Source organism: Gobius niger, assembly GCF_951799975.1.
Source record: "Gobius niger genome assembly, chromosome: 2".
NCBI lineage: Eukaryota > Metazoa > Chordata > Actinopteri > Gobiiformes > Gobiidae > Gobius > Gobius niger.
Window position 1 is genome coordinate 45,037,260 of NC_136853.1, and position 24,552 is coordinate 45,061,811.

Genomic DNA, 24,552 nt, shown 5'->3' on the forward strand with positions numbered 1-24,552 from the left:
CTTTTTTGCTGGATTTTTGTCTCTTTTTTTTATAGATTTTTGTCACTTTTTTGCTGGATTTTTGTCTTTTTTTATAGATTTTTGTCACTTTTTTGCTGGATTTTTGTCACTTTTTAGCTGGATTTTTGTCTCTTTTTTTTGGGATTTGTGTCACTTTTTTGCTGGATTTTTGTCTTTTTTTAATAGATTTTTGTAATTTTTTTGCTGGATTTTTTTTTTTTTTTAAAGGCAACAAATAATCGTTTGAATAATCGTGATTTCAATTATGACAAAAAATAATCGTGATTATTATTTTTTCAATAATCGAGCAGCCCTATGTTACAGTAGTTTTTGAATAATTAGAGAAAGTTTAGATTTTTCTCCAAATTGTTTTCCCCCATAACTGTTTTCAAACATGACCATATATGGGCGATTCCAGAGATGCCGTCTGTATCTATGTATTCATCAAAGAAACAGGACCATGGTTCAGTCTCTCAGCTCTCAGGATTGTTCAGTTCACTGTGGGATGAATGGATGTAAATGCAGATCAAAGTTTTAATACTTTCGGGCTGGGCACATGCGTTCTGGCGATGGTTTCGGACAGAACTTGAACAGACTGTGGTGGGTTTCCTCTATAACCCACATAGAGCCCTGCCGTTTCCATTTTGTACAAACAAACACTTTTTTTTTTAATGGATTTTTGTCTTTTTTTATGGATTTTTTTCTTTTTTTTAATGGATTTTTGTCACTTTTTTTATGGATTTTTGTCACTTTTTTGCTGGATTTTTGTCACCTTTTTGCTGGATTTTTGTCTTTTTTGGGGGGATTTTTGTCACCTTTTTGCTGGATTTTTGTCTTTTTTGGGGGGATTTTTGTCACTTTTTTGCTGGATTTTTGTCTTTTTTTTATAGATTTTTGTCACTTTTTTGCTGGATTTTTTGCTGGATTTTTGTCTTGTTTTGGGGATTTTTGTCACTTTTTTGCTGGATTTTTGTCTTTTTTTTTAATAGATTTTTGTCACCTTTTTGCTGGATTTTTGTCTTTTTTTATAGATTTTTGTCACTTTTTTGCTGGATTTTTGTCACTTTTTTGCTGGATTTTTGTCTTTTTTTTATAGATTATTGTCACTTTTTTGCTGGATTTTTGTCTTTTTTTTATAGATTTTTGTCACTTTTTGCTGGATTTTTGTCACTTTTTTGCTGGATTTTTGTCACTTTTTTGCTGGATTTTTGTCTTTTTTTTTATAGATTTTTGTCACTTTTTTGCTGGATTTTTGTCACTTTTTTGCTGGATTTTTGTCTTTTTTTTATAGATTTTTGTCACTTTTTTGCTGGATTTTTGTCTTTTTTTTAAATAGATTTTTGTCACTTTTTTGCTGGATTTTTGTCACTTTTTTGCTGGATTTTTGTCACTTTTTTGCTGGATTTTTGTCATTTTTGTGGTGGGTTTCCTCTATAACCCACATAGAGCCCTGCCGTTTCCATCTTGTACAAACAAACATGGCGCTGTAAGGCACGGCGAGGCATTAATTGTGCCATCGTTGTGCTGTGTCGGCCGCTTGTGTTTGGCTTCCTCATGGCAACGGCGGCTCCTCCGGTCGTGTCTTCTCTCGGGGGAGCGGGGCTTGTTTACCGGGCCGCACCATGGCCGCTGACGCGCTCCGCCGATCATCACCGGAGCACAAGGCAGCGACTCCGGTCCTCGGAGAGAGCTGCCGGGACCTGCAGCCAACCTGAGGCCCGGCTCAGTCCTGGGGGAGCAGGTGGAAGTCGCTGCTTGGTTGTTTTTGTGTGTGTTTTGAATGAGATTATTGTGAGGAATCGAAAATGCCACAAAGAAATGTTCAGGAGTTCCTTTTTCCGAGGGATGTTCAAACACAAGGAGTCGATTACAGAAGGCTCTTTCTATTTTCCAAGCTTTAATCGATGCTGAGCGTTTGTTTTTTTCTCAGAACTTTGATTGTTTGTCGTTTTAAACCTGCTTAAGAACTTGAAATTAAGTTTTGAGTGTCGGGTTTGACTTGATTTGATCACAGAAGTGCAGAAAAGGCTCGGCACAGCATCACCGAGGAGGGAAAACCCAGGACTTGGTGATGTTCACGGTGCTCCACTACCTCTAAGGCGAGACACTTTAGGTGAAAGTATTGATTTTTCACGCAGTGGTGGAAGTGGAGATTTGTATCTATTTTCCTCCTTTTACATCTTAGTTTTCATGTCAGATATAAAAATGATGATGTTTATTTTATGATGTTTTGTCTGCGAGGTGGGGGCGACCCGGAAGTAGAAAGGCCGTCTTTCCCGCGGGTTTTCATTCATAAATATTGACAGATTTGACATCCACGTGTCCTGCTAAGGGGCCCCGTGATGACGCTTTCGCCCAAATATGGTGTTTTTCCTCCTACGAGACGCTGGAGCGGAAAAGTGGAAGAACGGGCCGAGCATGCGCACTCGCTACAAAACTTCAGGGCTGGTTTTCTCTGAATGAGAGAAGCCGCACTCGGGCAGAGCCTGAGCCCTTATAGAAGCTCCCACAGACTCCAAACTTTACAGTCTGAGACACAACAAGATTTTGAAGGTTTTTTCAGAGGGATTTTTTAATATCTAATTCCTAGCCTGATTTATTCAGCTTTGAAACAAAAAAACAGGTGGAATTTGAGTTTTTACAGATTTTTTCACTGATGATTAGTTTATTGAAAAACTAAACAAAACATCCAAAATCCCCTCTGAAAAAATCTTAGTCACTTATATGTCAATAAAATAAAACCATAACATTTAATCTGGCTCAATTCATTATTTTGATTTCGTTGCCCAAAATATAGGCAACTTTGGCCATTTTAATGCTCAAAATGCCTTATTTTTATGTGAAAACATAAAATGACATATTTATATCTGTGATGTTCAGCAAAAGTTTCAAATTGACATCTCTACATTTTTTTTCCCCCTATTCACCTGCAGTGTCTCACTTTAATGCAGAACAGACACTGAGCTGCAGGTTCGGAGTTTCAGGTGCTTGAAGGTCAGCCTATTTTGTACGACGTTTTTAAGTTGGAGTTGTATTTTGTGCTGTGGTTGTAGTAATATCTGTCATAGAAGGGGGCGTGGCTTCGCCGAGGGGGAAAATAGAATCTTTAGAGAAACGTAATTTTCCCTCTTTTTAGCCATTTTCTGGTGGAATATCAACTTATTTATCACATAAATAAAGTCAAGTGTAAATCGGGTCCATATGGATATTTTCTCACAGCAGATTGTTCAGTAGAAGTGAAAAAACGGCAGTTGTAGCAAGCGCTAGCTAACGGTTAGCATTAGCCCGATGCTAACATGTAGCATGAAGTTAGCATTCTCCGTTATTCATGTATTTATGGGCTGTTGAACCACTTTGCTCCTCTCCAGGTCTTTGCATCATTATTTAGAAGAAACTATATTCAGAATTCAGCGTTTGTTACAGTAGTTTTTGAATAATTAGAGAAAGTTTTTTCAAAAATGACCATATATGGGCGATTCCAGAGATGCCGTCTGTATCTATATGACAAATATTTTAGCATAGGTATCGGAAAAAGTATTGTTAAAGTGCCGGTATTGAGAGAAATGTAATGGTTTGTCATGTATCGTCAGTGAGTTCCTGAGATGTAAGTTAATGAATGTTCTCACAGGTAAAGTAAAGTTTCGTGACTGTTTCAGACTTTTACATCGATCTGCTGCAGGTGGTCTGCGTTGAGCCCATAATCATCCACTGGCCTTGTTAGGCCTGGTACGGGACGGCATGGCCCTCGTCCTAGATGCTGATTGGACTGTTACTCTGAGGATTAGCATTCGGGGGGTTAGTGTGACGGGTGTAACAACAACATGCCACTTAACTCAGTCGCCCACTGTAATTAGGCCATCTGTCCTCTGTAGATTAGCCTTAGACGGAGCTGAACATTTTACGGGAAAAATCTACAGCTACAGCTACACGTCCAGGAGCAGGAACGTTTGAGAGAATTACACAATAACTGACCACCATTAACAAGAATCACATTTCAGAACATGTTTATGGAGGTCTGAACAACCAGTTTGCACAATCAGACCCCAATGAAACTAGATTTAGACCATGCATTTCAAACTAAAGGCCCCCGGCTTGATTATTAACTTGTATTAAACACATTAGAACTACATTTCCCCTCAGCTGATGAAATACTCAGTCTGATGCTGGTTACTGTGTTACTACTTAGCAATACATGGATTGTTAGCAAACATGAGCTCATTACAAAGGATTTCTAACAAAGTACAACAAATATTAGCCTTATGAAGCCCTAGAAGCCTAAAGGGACTATACGGAATAAAAAAAAAAAAAAAATATGTGTTTTCTTCCCCCCACATGCTCCAGCAATGTCCACATGTGTAGAATGAGCCCAGCCCTATTCGCACCTGACGCAAAAATCCTGCACTGTCACTCAAAAAGCCGCCATGCACAAGCTTAATATAGAACCTGCAGTTTCGCATAAGACCTGAGGTGGCAGTAGTGAGTTTTTTATTATTTTTATTATTGACCTTTATTTAACCAGGATAGTCCCACTGAGATTAAGAATCTCTTTTTCAGGGGAGTCCTGGCCCCAGAGGGGAATCTATTGTACATGTTTTTAGTGGTTGGGAAACCGGAGAACCCGGAGGAAACCTACACAGACACGGGGAGAACATGCAAACTCCACACAGAAAGGCCCCATCCAGGTGGGAATCGAACCCGGGACGTTCTAGCTGCGAGGTAACCGCTGTTTAAAAATGACAACTTGCCTCTAGAATTGGGGACGGGTTATGTCCTGTCTATTTAAAAGCATATTGTTTTATAGCATATTGTCTGTGAACATGAAAATGAACATGATCGGTGACTGATCGGATCGGGGCACCTATATATTATATCAAACCATAAAAACCTGTTACTTAGTTAAGAACAGCAAAATGTAATGTAGGTTGTGTTTCACTCCAACAGATCTTGACACATATTTTTAGAAACTAGAAGGTCTTAAGCTCTCCAGTCAAAGTGCTTTGAGATTTGGATATGAATAACATTGTTAAAGAGGGGGTATTCTGCTTTTTTCAGCCCCATAGCACCAGTCTATATCCCACTACAATGATGACAAACCTTCTGTTGGTCTGTAAATGCAGTAAATTAGAATAACTGCCTTGTATAAAATGTCTCTCTCAAAATGGCTGTAGTGAATGTCTTGAAATAGGCCTCTGTCTCTTTAAGAACCTCTGAGCCTTTAGACACGCCCCCTCCACACGCTGTCTGTGGCATCAGTGGGGAGGGGGTTCTGCTGAGGAGCAGTGGTTGGTTACTCGGCTGGTGACGGAAGCTCGGAGGCGTCTCCAGGAGGTGGGGGCGTTCCTAGGAGGACTCAGGCAAACCTATCCCTAAAATGGCCGCCATCAGAGTTTCTACAGATTACTCAGAAATACGTGAATGTGCCAAGGCAACACTTCAGCCATGTTTTTAATGAGGGAGTGACAGAATAACATGATGGAAAGCTTGAAAAAGTCCATTTTGCATAATACCCCCCCCTTTAAAGGAACTATATGGAGTTTAAAAATGTGTTTTCTTCCCCCCACATGCTCCAGCAATGTCCTCATATACACTAGGAAAATGTCCATCTTAAATTAGATAAATGACTCGAAATCAGACAAATTAACTTTTACTGTAAAAAACATTTCTTTTTCACTTGAAATTATACAAAATAATCTGAATTAAGAAAAAACTTGAAGAAAAAACTTGCTAGAATAGGTTTTATCTGCTCTAAGGCCAGACCAAATCTACTCAAACGTTAGATTTAACCTCTTAATTAAAGTAGATTTAAGTCATTTCTTCCTTTTAGATGATTATTCTTTTAGGATTATGGCCTTAAAGGATGCTCTGCTGAGACATTTTACGGAATTGACAGTATTTTTCACATTTCTAGAGTACTTTAACAGGCATTCGATCTCTGATTTGGGTCATAATATTTCTCAAAATCATCTCGAGGGCCAGAGTTTGATGATGAAGGGCCGGTTTTATATTATGTCAAACAATAAAAACCTGTTACGTAGTTAAGAACAGCAAAATGTAATGTAGGTTGTGTTTCACTCCACAGAGTCTTGACACATATTTTTAGAAACTTGAAGGTCTTAAGCTCCCAGGTCAAAGTGCTGTGAGATTTGGATATGTATAATTGTTTACCCTAACCCTAAGGTGGCAGGTAACAGGTTAATATTTAGTCTCAAAACAGACTTTCTGTTCCGGCCCCGACTAAATACTGTTTACATTTTTGGCCCTCGCTCCAAATGAGGCTGACACCCCGTTCTAGACAGAAGAAATAACCGTTTATATAGAGTATGTTCTAAATACCAGGGCTGCACAATATGAAAACTGAAATTTAAGCAAAAATTGTAACCACTTGAGTTTTTTTCTTCAAATTGCGACGACACAAGACCTAATTATTCCAATTCAGGATGGCTAAAATGGAACTAAATGAGGTTTTTCAGCAATTTTGTGATATATTGTTGCTTGTTCACCTAATATTGTGAAACCCCACTATAGCCACAAAGGCACAAAAGCTGTAGATAATGTAATGCAACAGTATTATCTCACTACGGACAGAAAAGTGTAATTTTGCTCATTAAAAAGAAGCTAAAAGACTAAAAACAACCCCATGTAATAACACAGTGCTGTCCCCTTTGGGTCTTGTATGTATAAAACTGCCCACCCCTGAAATGTAGTTGTAATTGCTAACTTTACAATCAGCACTTTTTTTTTTTGCCCTCCCACCAAAATCCGCTTCACACATTTGCTCGGACGCCCGCAGAATTCTGGGTTAGTTTGAAATTGGGTTGGTGGTGGAGGAGGGGGAGGATTTATTTCTCCTGGAACCAAATTTAGCTGTTGATGTCAAGGCAGGCAGACGCTGCAGTGGCTGATTGTGCAATATAATCCCCCGGTGATGCGAGCATATTACCAGGACACTGAGGACACTGCTAAACCCCACCCAGCCCGGGACCCAGCGCTGGCACTGGGATCCGCAACTAGAACCATAACTGTCCTTGAGTTTACATAACCTGCTTACAGTCACCGCACACCACGATAACCAAGTGAATTATGACGTTGTATATTAATAAATGAAAAGAATAGCCGTTGCAAAGACTTTTAGAAAAGAAAGAACCTTTATCCGCGGTTATCATGTAGCTGCTAACCCTTTAGTTTAGACCAGTGGATCATTAAGATAAAATAGCCACATTTTCATTAGCATATTATCTGATATTTTATTGTAGCATGTGTGTGCTATTTTACCAGAGTGCCATTATTTGTTTGTAGTTTGATGAATTTCATTTTTGTCATTTTTTTGTTTTTTTGCTTTTTTTGTTTCACCCCTTAACTCCCACCTGAACCGAGCACATTTTCTCCAGTTTGGATTTACCCCAATCCAAAAGCTTCTGGAAAAAAGTTGAGACGAAAACAATGATGGAAATGGGACAAAAAAAGTGAGGAAAAACTTATGAAAAAGTGGCAAAAATGTCACAAGAAATGGACAAAAAATGGACAAAAAAATGACAAAAATGTGACAAAAATGTGACAAAAAAAGACAAAAAAATGACCAAAAAATGACAAAAATGTGACAAAAAATGACCAAAATATGACAAAAATGTGACCAAAAAAAGGACAAAAATGTGACAAAAAAAATGACCAAAAAATGACAAAAATGTGACCAAAAAAATGACAAAAATGTGACAAAAAAAGACAAAAAAATGACCAAAAAATGACGAAAATGTGACAAAAAAGACAAAAAATGACCAAAAAATGACAAAAATGTGACCAAAAAAAGGACAAAAATGTGACCAAAAAATGACAAAAATGTGACAAAAAATGACAAAAAATTGACCAAAAAATGACAAAAATGTGACAAAAAATTGACCAAAAAATGACAAAAATGTGACAAAAAAATGACAAAAATATGATAAAAATTTGACAAAAAAATTACAAAAATTTGACAAAAATTGACGAAAAAAATTACAAAAATGAGTTGAATACCAAACAAAAAAATGATGGAAAAAAAATGTAATGACGTGAGGAAAAAGATCCTCTCGGTTCAGGAGGGAGTTCAGAGGTTAAGAATTATGTCGGCTACTATTCCTATTTCTCACGCTGTGACCCGAGCGGGGGTCACGAATCCCTTTACTGTTAAAATGGGGGTTGCGGCGCCAAAAGGTTGAGAACCACTGCTTTAGACCTGTTCATCTGCACAATATATGATAAAAATATAGATGTTGAGATGCATTTTCCGCTTTTACCCCACGATTAGCTTATTTTGTTTTCTTCATTGCAGTAAGAGTCGCCTCCGCTTCGCGCTCACTCCTGCCTTTCTTTCTGCTGCTCGATTACCGTTTTTTTTTATCTTCAATGGTACAGGAGTAGCAGTTACTGGTACACAAGCCTAGAGCGCCCTCCAGAGGCTGTCAGTGTGAAAATAACAAACATGTGAAATTATGTATTTTATGTATAAGTCGCACCCCCAGCCAAACGATGAAAAAAAGTGCGACTTATTGTCCGGAAAATACGGTATCTGATTACGTTTAACCAAAGTTAAAAGTGGTAAAGCGCTTTCTTGGAAATATTATTGCCACTTTTGTTACTTCGCAAGCTATACTTATGTATCATATACACATTAAAGGGACTATACAGAGTTTTAAATTGTTAAAACCAAGTATTTTCATCCCTCTACATCAGGGGTAGGCCAGTTTTCTTGGTGGAGGGCCGATTTTCTTTATTATAGACAGACCGAGGGCCGAAGCCGCTGATTATTAGCCCAAAGTGAAGCACAACACTGGAAAAATGACCATCTTAAATGAGATAAATGACTTAAAATTGCTTGAATAAAAGTTCTTCTATGTTGAATTTGAGTTGGTTTGAACTGATCCACGATACAAATGCTATAGCGCCAACGGAACAAGAATAAAACCCACTTGAAATCAGAGAAATCATTGTTTTTCACTTTAAATGACACAAAATGATCTGAATTAAGAGAATAACGACTACAAGAGGTTTTATCTCGCCCAAGTACAGACCAAATCTACTTAAAGGGGCTGGAAGCAAGTTCGCCATTTTATACTCACTACTGCCACCTCAGGCCATATGTGTAACTGCACCTTCTATATTAAGCTCGTGCATGACGGCAATTCGGGCCGAAGTGACACATTTTTGAGTGACCGTAAAGGATTTTAGAGGCAGTTGTGGTGAACAGGTCTGAGCTCATTCTACACATTAGGACATGGCTGGAACATGTAGGGGGAAGAAAATACTTAATTTTAACATTTTTAAACTCCTTATAGTCCCTTTAAACCTTTCATCTGTTACTTCAAGTAGATTTATACCACTTACCTATTTACCACTTGCCACTTAATTGACCTAATTGGGTGTATTGACAGTATTTCTACCTTTCTTTCTCCGAGGCCGAGCGCAGAACGGGAATCAAACCTAAAAGCTGTGAGCCTCGAGCGCTCATGTTCTGTTTAACTTTGCAGTTCATTCTTTTGTCTTCTCTCATGGGTGGGTTTTAAGTGTGCTTTGTTGTATCTAAATTGAAAAACCGCATTGTTATATGTCAGCGCTCCTGATACTGATGAGAGATGATGTTATGATAAACACTGTCTCCATACAGTGGATGTCGGGATCTGCTGGCCGGTGTGGGACAGTCTAACGCTGCTGAACACTGTCCTTGTCCTTAGCGGTGTCTGCCCCGGGGCTCTGCCAGTCGACTGGAGTTGGATGATTTAAAGCCGGTGTTGTGTCTCTCTGTCACATCAGGCCGGAGCCAGAGCCATAGATTGGTCTGTTAATAAACATTAGCGTGCTCTCTTTTTGGAAAGGCGGTTTCTATTTGCAGCGTCAGACCGTTTGGGCAGGTCCGATCAATGCGCGCCTCCTTTCTCAAGGGCGGGAGGCAGTCGGTGTCTGACGAGGCCTGCACGGAGAAACCAAATGCAATCACTGATGAATAACTGCTTAGGAAATAGCTGTGCAGGGTTCCTGTGGGGGGGTAAAGAGCACTGAAAGTTAGGGCTGTGCAACAGTAAACTATTACAAAATTAGCATAATCACAAAAAAACGATTATATATATATTTTTTTTTAATATATTTTTTTTTTTCTTATTATTATTATAATTTTTTTTTATTTAATTTTTTTCATTTTTTTATTTTCCACATTTTTTTTTTTCATTTTTTATTTTTTTTGCAAAGCAGACTTGCGTTATTTCCGGCTGCTGGGATTATTTTCCCTTTGCTTTTCACGTGCCGTGGCTCATGCTTTTGTCTGACATAAAAACAAACGGCGCTGTGTGATGATGTCATCAGGCCGCGCTGCTCAGTTTGCTTGCGCAGGTGTGAGGGCTGGCCAGCAGGGGGCAGGTGTGAGGGCTGGCCAGCAGGGGGCAGGTGTGAAACAGGGACCTCTCTTTAATCAAGGCGTACTTGAAATCATTTGTACTTTTATGACTGTTCAGAAAACATAAAGTGTAGTGTAGTGTTTTGATTAATAAATAAATAAAATAAAGATAAACTTTTTTTTAAAGGCAACAAATAATCGTTTGAATAATCGTGATTTCAATTATGACAAAAATAATCGTGATTATTATTTTTTCAATAATCGAGCAGCCCTACTGAAAGTCACTAAATGAACTGTGCCAAATTGAAGGCCTTAAAAGTCATTAAATTCGGCTGAAACGCGGAAAATTAGAATATTGTTAAAAAGTTCATTTATTTCCGTAATTCAACTTAAAATGTGAAACTAATGTGTGATATAGACTCATGGCATATGTCAGGGACATATGTCAAGCCTTTGTTTGTTATAATTATGATGATTATGGTTTACAGCTTGTAAAAATCTCAGACGATTAGAATATTACATGAAATAAATAGATAAATGATTTTAAACAGAGAAACGTCGGCCCTCTGAAAACTATAATCAGGTACTTGGTGCTTGGTCCAGGCCCTTTTACTTGAATGACTGCTTTAATGTGGCAGGGATGCTCTCAGCCTGTGGCACTGCTGAGGTGTTACTGAAGACCAGGATGCTTTAACCATGGACCAGGAAGAGTAGTCTTTGCATTGGTAAAGACTAGTGGAGATCCTTAAATAAAGAAATAACCAGAGGAATCTGACATTTTGAAGCTCATGTCCAGGATCCTTCTGTGTGTGGAGGCTCTTGATGCTCCAGCCTCAGTCCACTCCTCATGAAGGTCCCCCACACTTTTGAATGGCCTTTTTCTGACAGTCCTCTCCAGACTCATCTGGAGAGGACTGTCTCACCCCAGACCTTTTTCTTCCACACTTTTCCTTAACTTTCTATTAATGTGCTTTGATACAGCACTTTGAGAACATCCAACTTCTTTTGCTATTGCCTTTTGAGGCCTTCGCTCCTGATGGAGGATGTCAATGATGGTTTTCAGGTCAGCAGTTTTCCTCATGATGATGAATTCTTCTGAACCACTGAGACCATTTAAAGCCTCAGGGACCCTCTGCAGGTGTTCTGGATGAATTAGCTGATGAAAGGAGACACTTTGAGCTACATTTTAGTCCCTTTTCACAATAATCTATTCTTCTGAGATTTGGAATTTGGGGTTTTTACAAATTGGGAGACCATAATCATCCACATTATAACAAACAAAGGCTTGACATATGTCCCTTTGCATGTAATGAGTCTATATCAATGTCAATCAATATTCAAATATTCTGAGTTTCACCTGGATTCAAACTGGAATATGAACCCATCACACACATGGGATGTATTGTATTCTGTTCTATTTTGTGGAGGAAATGTATGTGTAATTTCATCTCGATATCAGAATCATAATAGTCTTTATTGCCATTGTTTGTAAGCAGCTTCACAAACTAGGATTTTTTCTTGGTGAGACTTGCAACATTAAACATAGGAACATATAACACCGAGTTTAGATAAAAAATAAGCTATAAACTTTAAACTATAAGGCTTTAGGGACATGCATAAGTATAATAAAATAAATAAGATAAAAACGAGACGATAACAATGGACATGTTTTTGGGTCCTTGAGTGTATGCACTGATAACTACGTGATTCTTATATAATTATGTTGCGATGTTTTGTTGCAGGCCCAGCTGCGAGCCTTCATCCCGGAGATGCTGAAGTACTCGACGGGCCGCGGGAAGCCGGGCTGGGGCAAGGAGAGCTGTAAGCCGGTGTGGTGGCCCGAGGACATCCCCTGGGCCAACGTGCGCAGCGACGTCCGCACAGAAGAGCAGAAGCAGAGGGTGAGAAATATATCGCTAAGCATCATGGGAGGAGCAGCCGTTACTGTAAACTAATGATTTTAAAAGTTAAAGTACTGGAGTTATTGTTCACATTAAAACACTTGGACACCGCAGTGAGTTAGATGTATTTACCAGCAGTAACTCAGCAGCTAACGGAGCTGTTCCACGGCTTTTTCTCCACTTTTCATACTTTTTTTAGCTAAGGTTAGTCTAGTGAAAATGTATGCTAACAGCTGCAAACATGGCGGATCTCCATGGTAATTGTGGATTTTCCCGAACTCTCTTCCAAATATTCCATACTGAACCGATAAATACAGACGGCATCTCTGGCCATATATGGTCATGTTTGAAAACAGTTAAGGGGAAAACAATTTGGAGAAAAATCTAAACTTTCTCTAATTATTATATTAACAAAGATACTAACAAATGCTGAACTATGAATATAGTTTCTACTAAATAAAGATAAAAAGACATGGGGAGGAGCAAAGTGGTTCAACAGCCCATAAATAAATTTTAAAAAAGCGGGCAATGCTAGCGTGATGCTACTTGTAAGCGTCTCTATGACTGCTGTTTTTTTGCTTCTACTGAACAATTGAATCAAACACTTCAATCTGCTGTGAATAAACATCCATATGGACCCGATTTAGACTTGACTTTATTTGTATGTGAAAAATAAGTTTATATTTCGCCAGAAAATGGCTAAAAAGAGTGAAAAACTGTCTTTCTATTTTCCCCCTCTGCGAGGCCACGCCCCCTTCTATGATGAGGCGCCGTCTGTATCTATACCTGTTTTGGCTCTCACCGTTTTTTAAAACACGCATGTCATGGCTAACAACAGCATGCTAATGCTAGCTTTAGCGTGCTAACGTTAGCAGTAATTACTCCAGGCCGGGACAGAAACTATTGGGTCTAAAGTAATAAAGTAAATTGATAAATGATGTTACTTCTCATTTCTAAGAGATTAAAGGGGGGTATTATGCAAAATTGACTTTTTCAAGCTTTCCATCATGTTATTCTGTCACTCCCTCATTAAAAACATGGCTGAAGTGTTGCCTTGGCACATTCACGTATTTCTGAGTAATCTGTAAAAACTCTGATGGCGGCCATTTTAGGGATAGGTTTGCCTGAGTCCTCCTAGGAACGCCCCCACCTCCTGGAGACGCCTCCGAGCTTTGGTCACCAGCCGAGTAACCAACCACTGCTCCTCAGCAGAACCCCCTCCCCACTGATGCCACAGACAGCGTGTGGAGGGGGCGTGTCGGAAATGCTCAGAGGTTCTTAAAGGAATAGGCCACCGTTTGTACATACTAAAATATGTTCTTACCTCACTTTAGACGTGTTAATATATCCCCGTCTGGTCTTTGTCCGTGCGCTCTGTCACGCAAACGGAGCACATACGCAGCCTCTCCCACATGTCACATAGCTCCGAAAAAGCTCACGATAGAAGCTACCAAGCTCTTCCACGTGTTCCCTATTTAAATAAAGTTACGTGAAGTGTTTTCATGCGAAGTATATTTACACAGAAATGTAACGTGTCGATTTTATAAGCAAATAAAAAGGGGGACTATATTGTGAGGCGTAATGATACGAGGAGCACAGCGTCCGCGTAGTAACTCCTAAAGACTTCCCCCGCTCACTTCCGTCAATAACCTTTAGGAGTTACTGCGCGGACGTTTTACTCCTCGTATCATTACGCCTCACAATATAGTTCCCCTTTTTATTTGCTTATAAAATCGACATGCTACATTTCTGTGTAAATATACTTCGCATGAGAACACTTCACGTAACTTTATTTAAATAGGGAACACGTGGAAGAGCTTGGTAGCTTCTATCGTGAGCTTTTTCGGAGCTATATGACATGTGGGAGAGGCTGCGTATGTGCTCCGTTTGCGTGACAGAGCGCACGGACAAAGACCAGACGGGGATATATTAACACGTCTAAAGTGAGGTAAGAACATATTTTAGTATGTAAAAACGGTGGCCTATTCCTTTAAAGAGACAGAGGCCTATTTCAAGACATTCACTACAGCCATTTTGAGAGAGACATTTTATACAAGGCAGTTATTCTAATTTACTGCATTTACAGACCAACAGAAGGTTTGGTCATCATTGTAGTGTGGTATAGACTGGTGCTATGGGACTGAAAAAAGCAGAATACCCCCTCTTTAAAAGACTTCATTAATCTCATACTGGAGAAAAGAGGACCAGTCAGTTTTTCACCCAGAGAACACCATGCTTTAGAAGGTCTCTTGGTATCGAGTAATCATGGCAGATTCTCAAACTCCGAGTATCGGCATCAGAAGCAAAACAAGTTGGATTGGTGCCTCTCTACATCCTTCTACAAAGTAAATAATAATAGATTGTAAAATGTTGTGAGTCAGTCATAAAGGATTTTCGAACACATTATGTGCTCTGTGTCAATCCAGAACAGATGACAACTTAAAAAGCCTTTCAGAAATATTAGCAGGTGCGCTTAAGTTTAAGTACCAGCTGTGTGTTTTTGTTCCCCCTTTTCAAATCCTTTCCATTGCACGATTAGGCCTGCTGCTTCTGTAAACCCTAAAATGTGCCGCTGAACCCTGACCGTGAACCCGACCGACTCCCGCAGGTGTCGTGGACGCAGGCTCTCCGCACAATCGTCAAGAACTGTTACAAGCAGCACGGCCGCGAGGATCTGCTGTACGCCTTTGAAGACCAGCAAGTCCCGGCCCCCACCGCCCACACGCACCTGACGGCGGCGCAGAGCATCGCTCACCTGGTCCCCTCGCAGACCGTGGTCCAGACCATCAACAACCCCGACGGCACGGTCTCGCTCATCCAGGTACTTTCACATGATACGTCTTTACAGCTGTAACTCTAGTGTCTTTTTCTGGTTAAATGTTAAGAAATGTGAACGTACAGGTGAAACTCGGGTTGCATTCATTTCTGTTGTTCAACTTAACCTCTTAACTCCCACCTGAACGGATCCCATTTTCTCCAGTTTGGCTTTACCCTAATCAAAAAGCTTCTTGGGAAAAAAACACCAAAATAGCCACAAAAAATGAGAAGAAAACAAGGATGTAAACGCGACAAAAATGTGACAAAAACTCAACAAAAATGTGACAAAAACTTAACAACAAAAAAAGACAAAAATTCATAAAAAATGCCCCCAAAAAAAAAAAACATACAAAAGGTGACACAGCAACAACGCAAGGAAAAAGATAAGTTTTTTGGGTCTTAGCTTTCAAATGAGGTGTTACACAGCCAAAAGAGGACAGAATGCATTTGGTTTAGGCGGGTGGTAAGAGGTTAAAGCAGTACTAAGCAACTCATGCCCCTAGAGGCCTTAAGCGCCACTGCAGGTGTCGTTGCATGTTACGGTTTTTTAATTGTCCTTGAGAGTAAATACTACGCTGACAGAAAAGACAAAGGGAGAGAGGGATATTCTACATCCTATTACACAAAGAAAGATACATTTTTTATAACTTGCCTGTAAATACTTTAAGTTTAAAGCAGTACTAAGTAACTTGTTTACCTTAATAAATCCTCCCCGTAGTCCCTGTGGGGGTGATACAAGTGTTTATGGGATGATTGGAGGGTCTTTCATCGCCCCCTGGTGTCTCTGACCAGAAAACCATGTTTGCAACTTGACTGCCACCGGTCTGGAGAAAGCAATACACACTAATGGAATCACGAAGAAGAAGCTAACATGCTAACGGGCAAAGCTAACTGCGGGCTAGCGTCACTTTAAACAGTATTTACAGCCAAGTTTGATTGAAAAAAAATAACTCCATTGTGTAATTGGATGTACAACATCCCTCTCTCCCTTCGCCTTTCCTGTCGGCGTAGTATTTGCTCTCAAGGACAATTAATAAGTTAAAAAATCGTAACTTGCTACTACACCTGGAGTTGCGCTTATGGCCTCTAGGGGGAAGAGTTACTTAGTACTGCTTTAAGTGGCGCTAGCCCCCAGTTAGCTTTTTCCCGTTTTTTTTTTTGTAAGATTTTATTTGGACCATAAACCAAACATAAAAACACAAACTCATACGAACTCAAAATACAACCTGCCATGATTGAGGGAGTTGTGAGCTCAATTTCACATGTGCAGCTCAAGACATTTCCGTCTTTGTACAAACAATTTTGTTTTACCTTTTGCCCATTTGAAATGAGGCTGTCCGAAAAGGAGTGGGGGGAAGTAAACACTTATTTAGTCCCACCCCTTTTAAGTACTGTCAGTCTCTTGTTCTATTTACTTTGTAGGCTTCCTTAAAACAATAATTTGAGCAATGTGATCTAAATCAAGTTGTCATATACAGTGTGAAATACTCCTTACCAATCAACATCAGGTTTACAACAGCTGAACATGAAAAGTCGGAGATTTTCTTCCGATACTTAGAGAATATCCGTCCGTTAGCCTGTTAGCTTCTTGTTCATGATTCCATTAGTGTGCATTGGTGCTCAAGTGAGGTTTTCTGGGCAGAGACACCAGGGGGAGATGAAAGACCCCCCAATCGTCCCATTAACACCTGTATTACCCCCAGAGGAACTACGGGAAGGATTTATTAAGATAAACAAGTTACTTAGTGCTGCTTTAACCTGTGAAGCTAATATAAGATCGACTCATTACATTTAAAGATATGTTTAGCCTTTTTGATTATTATGGCTCAGCTTGTAAAAACCCCAAACAAGAAATCACATATTTTACTTTGCAAAAATAAATTGCCTTTTTTATTTTTTTAATACGAAATTGTTCCTAGTGCTAAGCTTTCGTGCACTCCCAGAGGTTTACGTTGTTATTTATATAATATGTCACCCGTACACGTCTGCATGATCTCCGTACTGTTCCCCAGGTCGGCACAGGACACACCGTGGCCACTCTGGCAGACGCCTCCGAGCTCCCCGGGGTCACGGTGGCCCAGGTCAACTACTCCACTGTGGACGGAGAGGTAACGCCCACGATCCCGCTGTTCTTTTGTTTCGCCGAGCGGCACCGATTCACCCTCGTGTGTTTGGGCAGAACTGGGCGACTCTTCAAGGCGGAGAGATGACGATCCAGACGACCCAGGCCTCGGAGGCGACGCAGGCCGTGGCATCTTTAGCCGAAGCCGCCGCCGTCGCCGCCGGCCAAGAGATCCAGCCGGGAGCCACCGTTACCATGGCAATCAACAGGTCAGGAGCAAGCTTTTGATAGGTTAGTGCTAGATCGTCTGCTCCGGAGGGACAGTCTGCTGTGAAAACATGACACAAATTAAGGATAGGGCCAGGGAAATGGTTAACCTCTTAACTCCCGCCTGAACCGAGAGGATGTTTTTCCTCACGTCATCAGATTTTTTTTCCAACATTTTTTGTTGGGTATTCAACTCATTTTTGTCATTTTTTCGTCACATTTTGTCACATTTTTGTCATTTTTTTGTCAATTTTTTCGTCACATTTTTGTCATTTTTTCGTCAATTTTGAATCCATTTTTTGTCACGTTTTTGTCATTTTTTCGTCAATTTTGAATCTATTTTTTGTCACGTTTTGTCATTTTTTTTGTCATTTTTTTAAATCATTTTTTGTCATTTTTTGTCACATTTTGTCACATTTTTGGCATTTTTTCGTCAATTTTTTCGTCACATTTTTGGCATTTTTTCGTCAATTTTGAATCCATTTTTTGTCACGTTTTTGTCATTTTTTTAAATCAGTTTTTGTCACGTTTTTGTCATTTTTTTGGTCATTTTTTTAAATCAATTTTTGTCATTTTTTTGTCACATTTTGTCACATTTTTGTCATTTTTTCGTCAATTTTTTCGTCACATTTTTGTCATTTTTTCGTCAATTTTGAATCCATTTTTTGTCACGTTTTTGTCATTTTTTTTGTCATTTTTGTAAATCAATTTTTGTCATTTTTTTGTCACATTTTTGACATTTTTTCATCAATTTTTTTGTCATTTTTTGTCATTTATTTATCAATTTTTTGTGACATTTTTGTGACATTTTTGACACTTTTTCATCAATTTTATGTCACATTTCCATCATTGTTTTCGTCTCAGTTTTGTTGCTATTTTCACAGCTTTTTTCCAGAAGCTTTTGGATTGGGGTAAAGCCAAACTGGAGAAACTGTGCTCGGTTCAGGTGGGAGTTAAGGGGTTAACCTTAAGGATTAGGATTATTTGTATTTTTAGACAAACCAACTCATAGATCTATACAAAATCACAGCAGACCGTCCCTCCGGAGCAGACGATCTAGCACTAACCCTTTTGATAACTTAAGGCGAGACACTCCAGGTGAATAGGGGAAAAGCTAAATGTAGAGATATCAATTTGAAACTTTTGCTGAACATTACAGATATAAATATGATCGAGTCATTTTATGTTTTCACACAAAAATAAGGCATTTTGAGCATTAAAATGGCCAAAATTGCCTATATTTTGGGCAACGAAATCAAAATAATGAATTGAGCCAGATTAAATGTTATGATTTTATTGACATATTAGTAGCTAACATTTTTTCAGAGGGGATTTTGGATATTTTGTTTAGTTTTTCAATAAACTAATCATCAGTGAAAAACTCTGTAAAAACTCAAATTCCGCCTGTTGTTTTTTTTTGGGTTTCAAAGCTGAATAAATCAGGCTAGGAATTAGATATTAAAAAATCCCTCTGAAAAAACCTTCAAAATCTTGTTATGTCTCAGCCTGTAAAGTTTGGAGTCTGTGGGAGCTTCTATAAGGGCTCAGGCTCTGCCCGAGTGCGGCTTCTCTCATTCAGAGAAAACCAGCCCAGAAGTTTTGTAGCGAGTGCGCATGCTCGGCCCGTTCTTCCACTTTTCCGCTCCAGCGTCTCGTAGGAGGAAAAACACCATATTTGAGTGAAAGTGTCATCACGGGGCCCCTTAGCAGGACACGTGGATGTCAAATCTGTCAATATTTATGAATGAAAACCCGCGGGAAAGACGGCCTTTCTACTTCCGGGTCGCCCCCACCTCGCAGACAAAACATCATCAAATAAACATCATCATTTTTATATCTGACATGAAAACTAAGATGTAAAGGGAGGAAAATAGATAGGGCTGCTCGATTATTGAAAAAATAATAATCACAATTATTTTGGTCATAATTGAAATCACGATTATTCAAACGATTATTTGTTGCCTTTAAAAAAATCCATCAAAAAAGTGACAAAAATCCGTCAAAAAAATGACAAAAATCCATTAAAAAAGTGACAAAAATACATCAAAAAAATGACAAAAATCCATTAAAAAAGTGACAAAAATCCATAAAAAAAAATGACAAAAATCCATAAAAAAAGTGACAAAAATCCATCAAAAAAGTGACAAAAATCCATTAAAAAAGTGACAAAAATCCATCAAAAAAGTGACAAAAATCCATTAAAAAAGTGACAAAAATCCATCAAAAAAATGACAAAAATCCATTAAAAAAGTGACAAAAATCCGTCAAAAAAAAATGACAAAAATCCATTAAAAAAGTGACAAAAATTCATCAAAAAAATGACAAAAATTCATCAAAAAAGTGACAAAAATCCATCAAAAAAATGACAAAAATCCATTAAAAAAGTGACAAAAATCCGTCAAAAAAAAATGACAAAAATCCATTAAAAAAGTGACAAAAATTCATCAAAAAAATGACAAAAATTCATCAAAAAAGTGACAAAAATCCGTCAAAAAAAAAAGACAAAAATCCATTAAAAAAGTGACAAAAATCCCTTCAAAAAATGACAAAAATCCATTAAAGTGACAAAAATCCATTAAAAAAGTGACAAAAATCCGTCAAAAAAAAAGACAAAAATCCATTAAAAAAGTGACAAAAATCCGTCAAAAAAATGACAAAAATCCATTAAAAAAGTGACAAAAATCCATCAAAAAAGTGACAAAAATCCATAAAAAAAATGACAAAAATCCATAAAAAAAAGACAAATATCCATTAAAAAAGTGACAAAAATCCATCAAAAAAATGACAAAAATTCATCAAAAAAGTGACAAAAATCCATCAAAAAAAATGACAAAAATCCATTAAAAAAGTGACAAAAATCCGTCAAAAAAAAGACAAAAATCCATTAAAAAAGTGACAAAAATCCCTTCAAAAAATGACAAAAATCCATTAAAAAAGTGAAAAAAATCCATTAAAAAAGTGACAAAAATCCGTCAAAAAAAATGACAAAAATCCATTAAAAAAAAGACAAAAATCCAAAAATTAAAAATTAGAAAAAAAAAATGTAAAAAAAAAAACATTTTGAAAAAAAAATGGGGAAAAAAAAATTATAATCGATTTTTTGCAATTATGCTAATTTTGTAATCGTTTAATGTTGTAATCGAAATCGTAATCGAATTTCGATTAATTGCACAGCCCTAAAAATAGATACAAATCTCATTAAAACGATTACGTATGTCGACCCTTTCGGAACTCATCACTTACAATTTACCATTCAGGCCGAGAAACAAAAATCAATTATTTCTATCTTTACAAGTCTGTGCTGCCGGTTTCCCCCCATCTCGCTGACTCCCTCGCTCTGCCTCACGTGTGCCGGACCGTATTTCATTAGCAGAACCCAAAGAGATGCGCAATTATGATCAGGTTTTCACCGCGGTTGTGTCATGACAAAGATTCCAGTCGGGCGTGTTCCTTTGGGGCTTGTTACCTGCTCCCGCCGGGATCCTCCGTGTTTGCCTTTGCCTAGCGACCGCCCTCTCGCCCCCCACGGGAACCAGGAGCTAAATTTGTGGTGAGAGCGGTAGAGGAAGGTGAAGGTTAGGCAGTGTAGAGCGCCTCCATTTCGCTTTGGTGAGCTCTTCACGATTCCCCGCATGTTTTGGTTGAATTTTGAAAGCGTGCAGGTAACTGTGGCGAACATGAGGACTGGGAATCACGTCCTTACGACACCGACCTGGATACAACTCTGTGGGTGGGTCTGGAAGAGGAATTACATTTGAGGAAAAACACCATGAGAAAAGTAGAAATACAAAGAAGAACAATATTTTTAAATAAATGCAGAGGTGGAAGGAAGTAAGTCTGAAGTCCAAGTCGTGAAGTTCCAAGTCCCAATTACGTCCAAGTCAGTTGGTCATGGGGTCAAGTCACACACGCTGCATAACTTACCAACTTATTTTTAAAATATATTGGGCCCGATCTTGTGCATCAAAACGCAGACGATAGCGTGACATTTTGCCTCAGTAGCAGCACTTTGTGATCTTGCCACTCCAGACTTAGCGCATTTAAGTGGGTGGAGACACACATTTTCCTCCAACCAGATCGACTCCGCCTCCAGAAGAGTGGTTGTGTGGGAGTGGGGGGTGAACATGTGCTTTTGTTTTACTTCGCGTTCACGCCAAGTGCGGCCGATCCGCACCACAGCGGACGCTGTAGCTCTTTTTCTCTGGAGACGTGAACATGGTTTAGCTCACGATGGGTAAATAAAGTTTTTAGTTTGACCTGTGAGAGCCTAAGGCTTAAGAAAGAATGCAAGACAGAGCAATGTAAACCAGGAAGTGAATGTCAGCCGTGTTTCCATCAGTGCAGTCGCCTCCTCTTGTGACGCCCCCTGCAGGTGGCGGAGGCGAATGGCACATATAGCGCCGCCAGGAGCCTGCGCCGTCCCGTGCGCCGCCACAAGATCTGGCCCAATATGTTTAATCTGCTTGAAAATATGCAAATGTGCAAGAGCTTCCATTTTAACATTTAGGATGATATGAAACTTTTACAAAATCTAATGTGTTTGAATCTTAAGTTTAGCCAATGCTGATATAGTCACAAATAAAAGAACATGTATTTTGAAGGCTCCAGTCGATGTAACAAAGGGGTTCAAACCAAAGACATAATATTAATAGACTATGTCTCCTCACTTCTCCCCATTTGCCATAATAACCATGTTCGAGCGGGAAATCATGGCGGATGTACAGACTCCTCCTCCCCAGCTCTGACATAGCATGTTCCTAAAAAGGGCATAAGTGCGAGATCTTCTCTGTAGACTCGGCCGTCGCGTGATGTGTAGTTCGGTCGTAGCCGCGCCTGCGCCATTAGCTCTGATGCTAACGGCCTCATTAGTGTACGAGATTTCTAAAATGTTCCTTATGAAAACCAGCCTGGTCCCTGTAATTGTGCCTAACCCAGCGTTATCACAGGGGGAATATCTCGGAAAATCAGGCACCAGGCTTTAAAATTGTAAATGCTAGCTTACGGAAGACTAGCTTGTTCTACCGCCCGTATATGGAGGTACTGCAGCAAAGTCGGCCCCTAGCGTCGTGGTCGTAAAGCAGCGCAATTGGTTAAAACACAAGGACAGTATTTTAAGGCGGGGGCCCCGGGTGGCTACTTAAAAAAATAATGAAGCAAGAGTCTTTATACATGAGCTGCCTTTCCATCCAGTCTTGATTTTTACTCATTCTGACCGTTTGTGAGTCCGGGGTTCCCCTATAACGCCCCAGCCCCTGTATGCTCGGATTCGCCCCTGCTCAATCTGCACAGTCTTCAGTCCCGCTGTCACCGGGCCTTAACTCCCGCCTGAACCGAGAGGATCTTTTTCCTCACGTCATCATATTTTTTTTCCATCATTTTTTTGTTGGGTATTCAACTCATTTTTGTAACTTTTTGTCATTTTTAAGTCACATTTTGTCACATTTCTGTCATTTTTAAGTCACATTTTATCACATTTTTAATCAAATTTTTGTTTTGTTTTTGTCAGATTTGGTCAGATTTTAGTAATTTTTTTGGTCATTTTTTTTGTCAATTTTTTTTTATTTTCTCGACCATTTTTTGTCAATTTCTTGTGACATTTTTGTGACATTTTTGCCACTTTTTCATCAATTTTTCGTCAAATTTTTTATCACATTTTTGTCATTTTTATCACATTTTTGTCATTTTTTTGTCATTTTTTTTATCACATTTTTGTTATTTTTTTGTCATTTTTTTTATCACATTTTTGTTATTTTTTTGTCACATTTCTGTCATTTTTAAGTCACATTTTATCACATTTCTGTCATTTTTTCGTCATTTTTTTAATCACATTTTAAATCAAATTTTTGTTATTTTTTTGTCAGATTTTGTCACATTTTTGTCATTTTTTTGGTCATTTTTTGGTCAATTTTTTGTGACATTTTTGTGACATTTTTGCCACTTTTTCATCAATTTTTCGTCAATTTTTTATCACATTTTTGTCATTTTTTTATCATTTTTTTTATCACATTTTTGTTATTTTTTGTCATTTTTAATCAATTTTTTGTTATTTTTTTGTCAGATTTATGTCATTTTTTCGACCATTTTTTGTCAATTTCTTGTGACATTTTTGTGACATTTTTGCCACTTTTTCATCAATTTTTCGTCACTTTTTTGTCACATTTTTGTCATTTTTTCGTCCATTTTTTATCACATTTTTGTCATTTTTTCGTCTATTTTTTATCACATTTTTGTCATTTTTTTCGTCATTTTTTTATCACATTTTTGTTATTTTTTCGTCATTTTTATTCAAATTTTTGTTATTTTTTTGTCAGATTTTTGTCATTTGTTTGTCAATTTTTCGTCATTTTTTCGACCATTTTTTGTCAATTTCTTGTGACATTTTGGTGACATTTTTGCCACTTTTTCATCAATTTTTCGTCACTTTTTTGTCACATTTTTGTCATTTGTTCGTCAATTTTTTTATCACATTTTTGTCATTTTTTCGACCATTTTTTGTCAATTTCTTGTGACATTTTGGTGACATTTTTGCCACTTTTTCATCAATTTTTCGTCAATTTTTTATCACATTTTTGTCATTTTTTTATCATTTTTTTTATCACATTTTTGTTATTTTTTGTCATTTTTAATCAATTTTTTGTTATTTTTTTGTCAGATTTATGTCATTTTTTCGACCATTTTTTGTCAATTTCTTGTGACATTTTTGTGACATTTTTGCCACTTTTTCATCAATTTTTCGTCACTTTTTTGTCACATTTTTGTCATTTTTTCGTCCATTTTTTATCACATTTTTGTCATTTTTTCGTCTATTTTTTATCACATTTTTGTCATTTTTTTCGTCATTTTTTTATCACATTTTTGTTATTTTTTCGTCATTTTTATTCAAATTTTTGTTATTTTTTTGTCAGATTTTTGTCATTTGTTTGTCAATTTTTCGTCATTTTTTCGACCATTTTTTGTCAATTTCTTGTGACATTTTGGTGACATTTTTGCCACTTTTTCATCAATTTTTCGTCACTTTTTTGTCACATTTTTGTCATTTGTTCGTCAATTTTTTTATCACATTTTTGTCATTTTTTCGACCATTTTTTGTCAATTTCTTGTGACATTTTGGTGACATTTTTGCCACTTTTTCATCAATTTTTCGT

At 38.1% G+C, this 24,552-nt stretch overlaps 1 protein-coding gene across 4 annotated transcripts in view; it reads left to right on the forward strand.

Annotated features, from left to right (window-relative positions):
• The window catches only part of nrf1 (nuclear respiratory factor 1), a 57,278-nt gene that overhangs the window by 14,919 nt on the left and 17,807 nt on the right, over positions 1-24,552 (forward strand). For all 4 annotated transcript variants that reach the window (XM_079552477.1, XM_079552475.1, XM_079552476.1 and 1 more), the window contains exons 7-10: positions 12,103-12,261; positions 14,870-15,082; positions 17,091-17,186; positions 17,258-17,409. In XM_079552477.1, coding sequence (XP_079408603.1) covers positions 12,103-12,261; positions 14,870-15,082; positions 17,091-17,186; positions 17,258-17,409 — 620 coding nt within the window. The remainder of the gene's footprint in view (positions 1-12,102; positions 12,262-14,869; positions 15,083-17,090; positions 17,187-17,257; positions 17,410-24,552) is intronic.